General features: G+C 42.5%; 1 protein-coding gene across 1 annotated transcript; it reads right to left on the bottom strand.

Moving 5' to 3' along the window:
* Window positions 1-4,909, bottom strand: dmac2 (distal membrane arm assembly component 2). Its single transcript, XM_028807690.2, has 6 exons — window positions 4,822-4,909; window positions 4,243-4,448; window positions 4,082-4,162; window positions 3,786-3,925; window positions 3,534-3,696; window positions 1-2,492 (listed from the first exon to the last, which is right to left on the bottom strand). The coding sequence occupies exons 1-6, from the start codon at window positions 4,837-4,839 to the stop codon at window positions 2,327-2,329; spliced, it is 774 nt and encodes a 257-aa protein (XP_028663523.1). The 5' UTR covers window positions 4,840-4,909; the 3' UTR covers window positions 1-2,326.
* Between the last annotated feature and the right edge of the window lie 9,220 nt (window positions 4,910-14,129).

Here is a 14,129-nt window from a genome sequence, read left to right as displayed (position 1 = left end):
TTATAAAATGAAATTTTACATTCAGGTGTTTTATTGACGTGCATATCTATCTTAAGAAGGATTATTTGTACAATACAGGTGACTGACTTAAATTAGTTAACATTTCCTTATTTGCTGGATTACATTTAGTAGCACAACTGACATCTCTAGTCCCTTGCTACAACAGGTTTTCATCCGTCTATTCCATCAAAGCATGTACAAAATTTTTGCACTTGATCAACTGGCTTACATACATACGTTGTCAATTGCCAGAACTTCTGGGTGAGCCATACCATCAAGACAAGTTCACTATGTGTGAATAATATAATTCTTTCATCAAGTTTAAAGAATTTCCATAATTACTTGAGATTTTGCTCTTTCATATGTAGATATTTGCCTGATAGATAGATACTTTATTAATCCAAAGGGGAAATTCACATAGCCCAGCGGTGGCATACTGACACTAACATTATCATTGCATCACACACCCGTACCTGTGTTGAAAACCAAGATTTATAAAAGAATTAAGGATAAAAGATTCAAGGATGGTGACATACTAAAGCTCTTAAAATAATTTATGGAATGTAATTTAATCTCAATTGCCTGGTATCCTGTAACCACAGATTCTCTTGTTCCATTTTTAATTTTGCTCAATATTGATATCTTAAATTTATAATTTTTTTTTTTTTTTTTAAAGGGGCTTATCACAAAATGTCCTCATTAAACATCGACTGATTCTTAGCTTTTAACTTTCAACATAACACTAATATGTATTTCTCATTCAGTGCACATTTCAAATGGCAGTTTCCAGTTTTCCAGCATATTATATATGAAGACCCTGGCCCATTACATGACTTTTCCAATGAATTTCAATCAGACTTCATTTATACAATCTCACCGATTCAAATGCAGTCCCTAGCATGTTCCTGTGACAGTCTCTGGAGATGTTTGACAACATGACTTGACAAAGTCCAACCAGTCTGTGATCGGTTGGACGGCTTTGATTGGGTCTCAAGTCCTAGGGATTGGCTCTATATGTGCAACAGTTGAAAAATCAAAAAGCAACTAGCTGGAAGTGTAATGCTTATCATCCAGGTATAAGGAATAAGACTATAGGTGTTTTGAACGTCTCAAAACAGAAGACTGGATCACCTGTCTGAGTACGAAAAAAAAAAAAGAAAGAAAAAGGCCAAGACAGTGGCTTAACTCGACATACAGGGAAAGCATTAGCATATCTCCAACTCAGTTAGTTACCATGTTATTGGCTTTCAGAAAAAGGGATGAGCTTGTGGTACTTTGGAAATATGAAGCAATGCTGGAAATAAGTTATGGAGCCTGACATTTTCAGGAAATAAGATCAGCAACACCAGTCATCATGTTTTGTCATCCCCTCTGACTTTGGCTTTAGTTATCTCGGTTGCCAACTTGTAAATCTCTCATGCAATCCATATTTATTAAAAGGTGTCAGCCGGGGCTGCAACAATTAACATAAAATAGGTACATACATCACCCTATCTCAGTCCTATGGCCAATTGTGGCTGCTGGGTTTCAATAAAAACGCTTTAAAGTTTCCATTCACTTTTATAAGTATAAAAGATGTATATTAAAAATGCAAGTATATTGATTGAAATTACAAGATATGAATAAAGGACAAATTGTTTATGCCTTAATCATTGTTAAGTTATTTTATTGTCACTTGCACAGATGCGTGCTTGCTTCTCTTAAACTGACTTATTAATAAAGCAGTATTAGAATAGCGTTAAGCCTGACACACAAGTCTTTGCTTGTGTTTTAAAATATGTATAGCATAGCCTTGGGCATTATGGCAGTCTCATGATTAACTGGATCCATTAAGCTTTAGAAACAAAATCAGGTACAGATTAAGCTAGTAATCATCAGGAGCAAGGCAGGGACAACACCTGGACAGAGCACCACCCCATCACTGGGCAAGTGCACGCACGCCAATTTATCAATGTCAATCCACCTGAATTAAACTATCCTGTGTTTGAGACGCTTAAATGTCAGCATCTATAGTGGTTACCTCAAGGGTCAGATACATGAATGAACACAGTAGCAAACAACTTAATATTACAACATTCTCAAATATGTTTACTTCACTTCAGGGTTGTGATCGTCCAGAGTCTATACTGGCAGCAATGTTAATCAGATCCAAACAGAAAGGCATAATCTGTTTAAAAGTTTGAATTTGCCAACACATTTTATAAAGATATATGGAAGATTCTTCCAAAGCCACATCACCAGTTCATTCAGCTTATCCTGGAATATTTACAAGGTAAATAAACACCAAGTAATTCTCCATCTTCTTTACAAAATAAATGTCAAAGAATCAAGAATGCTGCTTGTTTATCTCCTCCAGTGAATTTCCTTTCAATACATCAGAGTAGTCAATCCCTAAAATTTCACATTCTGGCATCACTTCTTCGAGAAGAATACATACAAGACCAGGATTTGAAATATGTGGAAGGTCGAATAATTCCAATTTTTTCAGTTTCCTGCAGGTTAATAAGAAAAAAAGAACACTTATAAATACACAGAGTAATAGGTTTGTCTTAAACTAAACTACTAAAAGCATAAGTACTACTGCTACTAAATGTCTAGCCAAATACATCCCACAAGAAAAGATAACCAAGGAAGATAGTACCAAAGGGAGAATTGAAGACGGTTTGTTAAGGGTTTTATTTTTTATTTTTTATCACTATAGCTATTTGTGTATCACTGAAACTGCAACATTGAGAATACCATGTAGACCACAGCTACTTCACAGGATGTAAACAGTGCCTGTAAAGTGCTCTGGGATAGGCTACACTATGTTAAGTATTAGTAATATTCTTACACGCATGTCCTATAACCAATGCAATGACCATGTTAATTTGAATGCACTTAATAATCTGTCACCTGTAAGAATTTGAATTAAAAATGAACTGATCAATGACATCAGACCAATTCCAAACAATAAAACTGTCTATTGAAATGTGTTGCCTTTGTGGCTATTTCCTACCACATTCCCTTTCAGCACTCAAAAAAAACAAAAAACCCCACAAACTGAAGGCCATGTCATGTCTTATTACATACTGCCTACATCTCACAATCTTAGAGATGCATAGTTTTTTTAAGTCATTCTCAGATTTGCAAGAAGCTTTCAATATTTATTAAATGTTTGACCTCTTACAAGTCCACTGACAAGAAGGGAGCATTCAATTTATCAAATAAATAATTACAAATTGGGTTTCAACTTAACTCCAATTTGAGTCAATTTAAAAAACGGAAATACTGCTGGAAAAACTGAATTGCTCATAGGATTAGTTAATGATTGTGAGACAATTGTGCTGCTTTGAATTGAGAAAACACAACAACTGGATAAAACCATGTAAATACCTTCTCTGAGTGGATCTCTCATATATAAATCTGACACCATCTAGATAATACCACACCTTCACAAAAAGATTACATTTGTCTACTGACACCCTCTACAAACCACTGCCAGAGTACTGTGAAGCACCAGACATGGCCAATCCACAGAGTGAAAGACCTACTTGAGATGATGTAAAGTAGCCAAGCCTTTATCCGAGACCTTCTTACATCCGGAAAGGGACAGCTCTTCAAGGGACTCACTTAATGTATGCAATCGACTTAGACACCAGTCATCTACATGTGGACAGTTACTAAGGTCCAGTGTCCTTAGGGAGGACAGAAGAGCTAGTGAACAAAAATGATTGAAAATGGTTGATGAGCACTTATTAAACAGGAAATTACAGAAAGTAACCTTCTCCCTTCCCAGATCTCACTTAAGTTGTTCAAGCCATCATATGTGATAGGAGTTCCTTTGGCATCCACTTCTTCCACGGGAATCTCTCTAAAATGATTTAAGTCCCCTCCGAACTTCCCAAGCTGATTCTTCCAAAACCATTCTCTCTCTCCGGAGAACCTATCAAAAGCAAACAGTCTTAAAAGGAAAGCGTATAGATTTTTTTTACCTCACCCCCCCCTGCCAACCCCTAACACACAACCCCCACCCCCCCAATGAACAGTTTCTTAAATGCACTACGGAGCATGTAAAATTACTTGCGAGCTTTGCTGCTACCTGATTCCACCTCCGAGGTTCAAGATATAGCAGGCAGCTGCCACATTGTCTCCATAACGCTCCCGAGTGTAGCCATGGAACCTGCACAGATAGATAGATTGCATGAGTACTCTTAGAACCACCAATCCATAAAAACACATAAAAGGTTCTCATTCACATACGCGTTTTTGCGACGCAAGCTCCAATTTCGTAGGCTTTGGCTCCTGTTCACCAAGTACTCTATATCGTAGAACCTATTATACAAAAGCTGTAGCACCCTGGTACGAAAGGAGATACGAGGGGCCCGATCTGGACGAGTTGCAGAGGTGCAGTCCCTCCAGGGAGCTCTCTGCCACAGATGAACACTTGCTTGCCTGCAAACTTGCACCTAAAAAAACAAAATACGCGATGCGTTTTGGGATGGCATTGCTATAAATGAAATGTAAAATGACAACCGATCAAGACATCGCAGTGAGAAGAAACACAACCCATTAAAGATTAAACAAAAACTAGAGCAGATAAATTCAGGCAGGACAAGACACTAAAGGTAAAGAAGCTCCCCAAATAACAAGGTCTTTCCACAAACGATGTAGTGGCGTACAAGGACAAGTGTGTTTAAATAGTGGAAACAACCTCTACAAATATGTACGACTTTATTTCTGTACCGAGTAAAAAAAAAAATTAACGGGGACTTACCAAGAACGTAAATTTTACAATTAATTTAACGCTAATAAGTCAAACACAACAACAACTTCACCTACCCGGACGAACGCCGCCATGCGAATTATAATACATCACGTGACAGACGTACGCACCAGTTGTACGTGACATTTGCATGGGGAGAGGCGGGGCAGGAAATGCACCCGCAGGGAGCAAATCAGCCTTCGTTCGATCGCTGTACCGATGTTGGATAAGGTGCCGTGTTCGCTTTTGTTCCATGTGCAACACAGAAACAAAGGCAGATTTTCCCTGTACGAAGAGACAGATAGTGCTTGTGCCCCATGATGGTAGCCTTGCAGGACCAGAGGTGATTCTCGAATGATAATACATGTCTGATGTTTGTAGTGAATAGCAGTGAAATCCACTGCTAGAAAAGGCTATGTCCACATGGCTTCTTCCTTAAAACCCATCCTCAGTTTCCTCCAGTTCATGTACTTTAAATGTTCAAGGTTGCAGTGTTCCATTTCTACTAATGTACAGTGTATTCAAAAATACATAAAATAACAATAAAAAGATGGACATAAGACTTGACCTGAAAAGAAAAAACAGAAGTAAAATTGCCGTTATCAAATCAGGAGATCAGTAGCAAAAGGTAACTGAAACTTCACAATTACTTTGTATATTGTAATGACTGATGAGTGAGGCAGCATAAGAGAGAGACACACGAACACACACACAAGTAGACTACTGCAGGTACTTGGTCCCACAAGTTTGAGAAGTGCTTCCATTTAATACAATATCTTTTTTTATTTTGACTATTGAGTCACTATATAGCATTACAACAGAAAACAGCGCTTAAATAACCAATATGGTCTATGGCAGTTTTATTCAACCTTTGTAAACTCGCCAAACCAGTTTTCCCTTCTTATGGTTTTTAGCGACCCTGTGATGAAACAAGAGCAAATGTAACAGTTGGGGTGTGGAGGTTTGTTTCCCTTGGTGAAGTGAGCATGAAGGTCAAAGTGGGGCGTCAAACTAAAGCAAGCACAGATAAAAACAGGGGAAAATGTTGCACAGTGTGGTCGATAGGCCACCCACTGCTACCCGCTTGGGCAACCAGCAACAACAGCCTGAGAACCACCGGTGGAAGACAGTTTTGAGACACACTGGTCTATAGATTGTAGGTGCCTGGCTGAGATAAAGGAAGGATTCATGCCCTGCCAGGTGGCCATAATGTATGGACTGAGCAAATGTATGGCTGCCCCAAATTCCTGCAGGGCATTATGGACAATGGAGTTTGGCTGCACAGCCCTGCTGGATACTGGATATATATATATATATAAAATCCTAAGCCTAAACGTGCAATGATTTTATGTGACTTTTTATGTCACAGTATTTGTCACGGTTTAAATCAGGCTTATTTTAAAACCTACATATATATGTTTGGTATCATTCTTTTTCCCTTGTGTATACTGTATATATATATATATATATATATATATATATATATATATATATATATATATATATATATATATTGTCAGAAAAACGACCAAAAGACATCGAGAAGGTTTGGGGCAGCCACCCATTTAATCATTTACGGCTGCTAAATTGATCACAAAGCAGAGACATGCTCATTTAACCGAGTCCAAAACAGAACTCATCTCCAGGTAGCAAGATGGCAGCTTTAAAGGCCAGTAGCAGAAGTGATGTCATCAGTACCGGAACCATAAGTGACGTCAGTGGCTGCCCCAGAGCCGGGTGGGATATCCCTAGAATGGTCTGCAAAAGATCGAGAGGGAAAATTAGTGCACTCCGCCACCCACTGGTCTGGCATGGAACTACCTGTATTTAAGCTCTTTAGCTGCCTCCTAAGCACACGTGTGTGACAGGGCCCCCCCCCCTTAGCCCAGACCCGTTGGGTCAGGCGTCCTTCACCGAGAGGTCGTGAATGCGGGAGATAGCATCGGCATTGGTGTGTAGAGAACCCTTCCCATGAATGAGCGAAAACTTATAATGTTGCAGATCAAGGAACCACCTCGTGACTCGTGGGTTAGACTCCTTGTGCAGGGCCATCCACTGTAAAGGGGCATGGTCCGTGACTAGTGTAAACTCCCAACCCAGGAGGTAGTGCCTCAACTGTGTGATTGCCCACTTAATCGCAAGAGCCTCCCTCTCCACTGCCGCATATCTGGTCTCCCAATCCAACAGTTTCCGGCTCAGGAACATGATGGGGTGTTCAGCACCATCGACACTTTGGCTCAGCACTGCCCCTAGGCCTATGTCCAAAGCGTCCGTCTGGACGATAAAAGGCTGTGAAAAGTCAGGTGCCTTTAAAACGGGTGCCGACGTCGGGGCCGTTTTCAAGTCACTGAAGGCTGCCTCAGTCATATCAGTCCATACCACAGTGTTAGGAGCCCTTTTCTTTGTTAAATTAGTCAAGGGCACGGCTCTCTCCGAGAAACGTGGTACAAACTGGCGGTAATACCCCACCAATCCGAGAAATGCCTGGACTTGCCGCTTGGTTCGTGGACGGGGCCATGTCAAAATGGCTTCTATGTTAGAGCACTGAGGCTTCACCGTACCACGACCCAACAGGTAGCCCAAATACTTGGCTTCCTCCAATCCAAAGAAACATTTCTTTGGGTTGATGCGAAGACCGGCTTCCCCCAGCGTCCGCAATACAGCTCCGACGTGCTGTAGGTGTTCCTTCCAGGTGCTGGAATAGATGACAACGTCATAGGCAGCACTATATGTGTTATGGGGGCGGAGCACTTTGTCCACCAGACGCTGGAAAGTTGCAGGAGCCCCATGTAACCCGAATGGAAGGACACAATACTGCCAGTGCCCACTAGGGGTGCTAAACGCGGTTTTACCCTTTGCGGAGTCCGTTAAAGGAACCTGCCAGTACCCTTTGGTCATGTCAAGTGTGGTCAAGTATTCTGCCTGTCCAAGCCTCTCAAGGAGGTCGTCCACTCTAGGCATTGGATAAGCATCAAATAGTGAGACCTGATTAAGCCGATGGAAGTCATTGCAAAACCTCCAACTTCTGTCAGGCTTAGGAACCAAGACAATTGGGCTGGACCAGGGACTATGACTCTCTTCTATGACTCCTAGATCCAGCATGCGCTTGATTTCCAGTTCCACTTCCGCTTTCTTTGCCTCGGGAAGACGATACGGGCGTTCTCGGACTATGACTCCGGGTTCAGTCACAATGTCATGTGCAACCAGAAAAGTCCTTCCTGGGATTTCGTCAACCACGGACGGACGAGATAACTGTCTCTAGCTCTCGCCTCTGTCGTTTATTTAAATTAGACCCGAAGTTAAGGGTGTTACTTTGAGCAAAGAAGGAGCGGGGCTGGCCGGAGGTGGGATCAGGGTCCCTTTCCTTCCACGGTTTCAGCAGGTTCACGTGATATATCCGCTCTTTCGGTCGACGATCGGGTTGTTTCACCAAATAGTCGACGAGTCCCTTTCGCTCTTTAACTTCGTTTGGCCCTTGCCAGTGGGCAAGTAGTTAAGAGTGGGAGGTGGGAACCAATACCATGACTCGATCCCCGGGCTGGAACTCTCGGAGTGTCGTGCCACGGTCATAATAGTGGGCCTGTGCTGCTTGCGCCTGTTGCATGTGACTTTTTAATATGGGTCGAATTTTCTCAAATCTATCGCGTAACTGCGCGATATATTCCAAAATATTAGTTGAGGGAAGGGCCTCTCCTTCCCAACCTTCCTTTAAAATGTCTAATATGCCCCGGGGTTGTCGTCCAAATAAGAATTCAAAGGGTGAGAACCCCGTTGAGGCTTGAGGGACTTCCCAGTAGGCAAAGAGTACGAGGGGGAGGAGTTGATCCCAATTCCTCCCATCGCCGCTGACCACCTTGCAAAGCATCTGTTTGAGAGTCTGATTAAATCTCTCTACTAAACCATCGGTTTGAGGATGATACACCGCGGTTTTCAAGTGCTTTATTTTGAGTAACTTGGCCGTTTCCTTGAACGTCTCCGAGGTAAACGGCGTCCCCTGGTCCGTAAGGACTTCTTTAGGGACCCCAACTCGCGCAAAGACTCCCATAAGTTCCCGTGCAATGGCTTTAGAATTAGCTGAGTGCAACGGAACAGCTTCTGGATATCGGGTCACATAATCTCCGAGGACTAGTATATATTATGTCCTCGGGCCGAGGGTTCCAGGGGTCCTACTATGTCGACCCCTATCCTTTCAAAGGGAACATCAATTAAGGGAAGGGGAATGAGAAGAGCACGGTCCCTCCTAGGAATTTGCCGCAACTGACATTCCGGGCATGAAACACAGAAGTGGCGAACCTCCTCGTTAATTCCCGGCCAATAGATGCGGAGCTTAATACGCTCTAAAGTTTTTTCGGTGCCCAAGTGGCCTCCTGGGAGATGGGCGTGCGCTAACTCACAAACTTGCCGCCGGAAAGTTCGTGGAATCAGCAACAACTTCCACACTCCCCCCTCGTGTTCACTGACCCGATATAATAAGTCATTTTCTAATACAAAGTGGGGTCCTTGTGGCATGGGCTGACTGGTGCGTTGGCCGTTGACGAGGACTACTACATTTTTAGCAAACTTAAGGGAATTGTCATTCTACTGTTCCCTTTTAAATGATGCCGGTGTTTGTCTGAATTGAAAGCTCAGATCTGAGAGAGGGTCCGGGCCGACCTCAAGGGGCGGAGAGTCGTCCCGCTCTGGTGAGGTGCGGACTGATGACGTATTAGTCCGTGACGGGCCGGGAAGCTCTCCATCCTCCTCGGGGTTTCCCATATCTCTCTCCACCGGCTGTGTACACGGTGTGGAGGCAACCTGAGATGGTGGATTCCCATCTATTACTAAGCCTAATTTCGAATAAGGCGAGATCAGTACTGCACCGCTTTTAATGTCAGACCAGTCCCGCCCGAGAATCACCGCACACGGTGGATTTGGAAGCACCGCTACGAGTTTTCGGAGTATTCCTCCATGGCAGATGAAACATCGGGTGGAGTTATAGGCATGGACATCTCCGTGTACACAGGTAATTCTGGTATTTGTTTTTAACCACTGTCGCAATAGTACATATCGGCAATCAACAATAGAAATGTTGCTGCCGGAATCAAATAAGGCCTCTACCTTGTAACCATTTACTATGACCTCACCCTTATGAGCCAAAGCCAGGGGGTTTGAAAGCGCACACAATCCATCCCTCTCTCTCCATTTACATTCCGCCTCACCTCCAAGCGAGGACCACGCCCGCGGAATCGGGGACTCCGATGTAAAACTCCGGTTTATGTCGAGAGGGCAGTGTAAGAGGGACGTAAGCTCTATGGCTTCTACTTAAGGACCGTTCAGCCCTCTCAAATTGTGAGGCTGCCCTAGATGTTTCTATGAGCTCAATGAGCTCGTTTATGTTTGCAAATTCTCCCCAAACCGGCTGGGTGAAATGCTCTGGCAGGCTATTTATAAATACAAAACAGGCCACTTTTTTCGCTAATTGGAAGGTGGTGCATTCAGCGGGCCTTAACCAGCCTGCCACCTCTTCCCAGAGAACGTCGAGCTGCTCTCGAGTAGACCGTTCAGGGTCAAACCTCCAATTTTTTATTTTCTTCACCTGCTGGTCTGGGGAATGTCCACCTTCCTCTGGGACCTTAGCCCCGGTGGGACAGACAGCTCTCTCCTCCGAAAGAGCATAATAAGTCCCCATCGTATCCCCCATACAGACCAGCCCACGTCTGTGTGTCCCATCGACACTCTCCCTATTCAATTTAGGTGACCCAGAGATAGACAAAGGGAGCGGAGTCTGCACCGGTTCTTTCCAAAACCCGAGACGCACTCCCCACCCGAAAGCTCGGCCCAGGTACTCTCCCACCTGGACATGATTCAGGTCCGGTCCCGTTCTCTTCAGGGTATTCTCCATCCTGCCGGCTACGCCACTGTCAGAAAAATGAACCAAAAGACATCGAGAAGGTTTGGGGCAGCCAACCATTTAATCGTTTACGGCTGCTAAATTGATCAAAAAGCAGAGACATGCTCATTTAACCGAGTCCAAAACAGAACTCATCTCCAGGTAGCAAGATGGCAGCTTTAAAGGCCAGTAGTGGAAGTAATGTCATCAGGACCGGAATCAGAAGTGACGTCAGTGGCTGCCCCAGAGCCGGGTGGGATTTCCCTAGAATGGTCTGCAAAAGATCGAGAGGGAAAATTAGTGCACTCCGCCACCCCCTGGTCTGGCATGGAACTACCTGTATTTAAGCCCTTTAGCTGCCTCCTAAGCACACGTGTGTGACAATATATATATATATATACTAGCAAAATACCCGCGCTTTGCAGCGGAGAAGTAGTGTGTTAAAGAGGTTATGAAAAAGTAAAGGAAACATTTTAAAAATAACGTAACATGATTGTCAATGTAATTGTGTTGTCATTGTTATGAGTGTTGCTGTCATATATATATACATATACACATATACACACATATACAGATATATTATATATACATATAGACATATATGTTTTATATATATATATATATATATATATATATATATATATATATATATATATATATATATATATATATATATATATATACACATACATACATACATACATACATACATATACACACATAGATGCACTTACAATAACATAGAAATCAATATAAACAACATTAACATCATTATCATATGAGAATATGAAGTAATATATAAGAAGCACATTTCATATAAATATAAATTATTAAACAGTAAAATCTTCTTCTATAATTTGCTACCGTGGCTTTTCGTTGGTCTGTCCAGGATTTTAAATCACATGTAGCTTGCAAACCGTTTCACGTATTGACTTGAAATGTTGTACACATATAATACGTCACGTCTGCTATCCGCTTTATGGGTGATGATTGTATTACTCTTTTTATGTTTATTTTATTTTAGAATCAACTCCTATCTGCGCACACCAGGGTGGCCGTGGGCAGATGCGTATGGTGTATTCACTCCATGTTATCGTGCATTGCGCTGTCAGTGGTATTTTGATAAAAGAATTTGAACAATATATAAAGAAAAGCCAAGCAAAATGACACCTTTTATTGGCTAACTAAGGTGTCATTTTGCTTGGCTTTTCTCTACATTCATAATGGCTAACACGGTACAACACCCTAGTACAACAATATATAAGAAGCGTATAAATTATTAAACAGTAAAACATTAACATTTAAGAAGTAAAGTTACATTGAGTACTACTGCAGTGCCTTCGGGTATACCTCATTTTTTGTTTGCCCATTACATGCTTAAATGTATACATTTTTTGGTGTACCTACCCGAGAACACGCGACATATAACCGAGCGTGGGAGAAGCATGGATTTTAAACACGCGTTGAGTTCATCTGCTGGTCTCCCTTGTGGAATAACTGGTAATGTTTGAGTAAAATGTACAGCGAGTAAAACGACATTACCTCCTTTTATTTTTTTACGATCTCTGAGATCTTGCTTTTTTCGGTTCAAGGCTTCATAAGCTCTTTTATGTGCCATGGTGTACTTAATAAGTACTAATTATCCCAAACCATCATCTTTGAATGTTGCAACACTTTCGCCTTGTATGTAGATCGGGGTAATTACATTCATTGCATTCCTAGTCTGAATCACAATCTGATTGTATGGGTGGTTACCTGGCACTGTAGGGTTGCCACCCGTCCTTTAAAATACGGAATCGTGCCGCGTTTGAGAATGAAATTGCGCGTCCCGTTTTGAATCAATACTGGACGGGATTTATCCCGTATTTTTTTTATCATTTTTTTTTTAAAGCAGCGTGTCATGCAAATCATCCCACACGCATTTTATGAACATGCCTCCTTTCCTACTTTTGATTGGGTAATACTTGATGTCATCGTTAGTTTAATTGGTCTTTTTAACTGTCCAGTGAGGAGGGCGTGTGTTTTAAGTAGAGTCTGCAAAGTGTTGGCACTGAGATGTGGCGTCAGCGCCATAGTTGAAGCCCCTAACGTTGCGGTCAGCAAGTCGGCTAACATCCGCCATGTGCCGTCTTTCAGTTGCGAGAAGCAGATCATAGAATGGTTGAAACTGTTGCCCTTAACGTTGCGCCACGGCGTGTGGTTCGTTTATACCTCGTGTCTTCTCAGTAAACTTTTATCTCGCGAATATGTTATTGCAATCCGCAGCGGGAGCGTTTCTATAAACTTAATTTAAACTTACGTTTTACACCGTGCTTTGTTTCCCTTATGAACATGCTTGTATGCTTCACTCGCTCCGTTCTCAATTGTTTAATTAATTTTTTGCTCTTCGCTGTTTGCGGCTGTTCCTCCATTTCCCCCTACTTCGTTCTTTTATCTCGCGAATATGTTATTGCAATCCTTAACGGGAGCGTTTCAATAAACTGATTGAAAATAGTTTTGCATTTACCTTTTTAGTAAAAGGCGAGCTTTTAAGCCTGAGAAATCACCCCGTAAATGCACACGTTTAATTGCACATGTGTTAATATGTATGGTTACACAGTATTAAAAGACAGTGAACAACGTCAGTTACCTTTGTTCCCGCGTTTGATAAAAGGTGAGCTTTTAAGCCTGAGAAATCACCCCGTAAATGCACACGTTTAATTGCACATGTGTTAATATGTATGCTTACACAGTATTAAAAGACAGTCAAAAATTAACGTCATTTACCTTCATTCCCGCGTGTGACTCGTGCTGTAAATCTCTTCCTTGTTTTTAGTTCACGTGATTATGTAGGAGGCGTGATGACGCGATACGTGACTCCGCCTCCTCCATTACAGTGTATGGACAAAAAATATGTTCCAGTTATGTCCATTACGCTTTGAATTTCGAAATGAAACCTGCCTAACTTTTGTAAGTAAGCTGTAAGGAATGAGCCTGCCAAATTTCAGCCTTCCACCTACACGGGAAGTTGGAGAATTAGTGATGAGTCAGTCAGTCAGTGAGTGAGTCAGTCAGTGAGGGCTTTGCCTTTTATTATTATAGATACACACGTTTATTAAACTATTTACAAGTCCATAAAAAGTCCTGCACCACAGACAGTGCTCCAGCACCAGTCACCCTTCTCTCTGGCCTCACAATGATCCTCTTCGGGCTGCCTTCTCTGCACTCTCCGAAGCCTTGCCTTCCTCCACCCAACACCAGCTCCCAGACTGTAGGAAGGTGGCCCCTTTTATACATCCCCGGATATGCTCCGGGTGCCCCTTGATGAACTCCCACTGTAACTTCCTGGTGTGGCGGAAGTGTCGAATGAGCACTGGAATTTATTCCACCAGCACTTCCTGGTGTGGCAGAAGTGCTGGCTTCCAGGGCTCCAGGACCCAATAAACGCCCCCTGGCGGAGGGCACGGGCCCCTATAGGGTTGAGCTTCTCAGCTCAGTTCCCGTGACCCCTGTAGCAACCAGGGCGACTGTCCTCTC

This window comes from Erpetoichthys calabaricus, chromosome 1, assembly GCF_900747795.2.
Source record: "Erpetoichthys calabaricus chromosome 1, fErpCal1.3, whole genome shotgun sequence".
NCBI lineage: Eukaryota > Metazoa > Chordata > Cladistia > Polypteriformes > Polypteridae > Erpetoichthys > Erpetoichthys calabaricus.
Note: the sequence above shows the minus strand (reverse complement) of the source record. Positions and strands in the feature narration are given on the sequence as shown.

Coding starts and splice junctions, on each gene's coding strand:
- dmac2 (XM_028807690.2), bottom strand. Junction 3,926..4,081: donor AACCTCGGAGGTGGAATCAG/GTAGCAGCAAAG, acceptor TGCTTTTGATAG/GTTCTCCGGAGAGAGAGAAT. Junction 2,493..3,533: donor GCTACTTTACATCATCTCAA/GTAGGTCTTTCA, acceptor ATTAACCTGCAG/GAAACTGAAAAAATTGGAAT.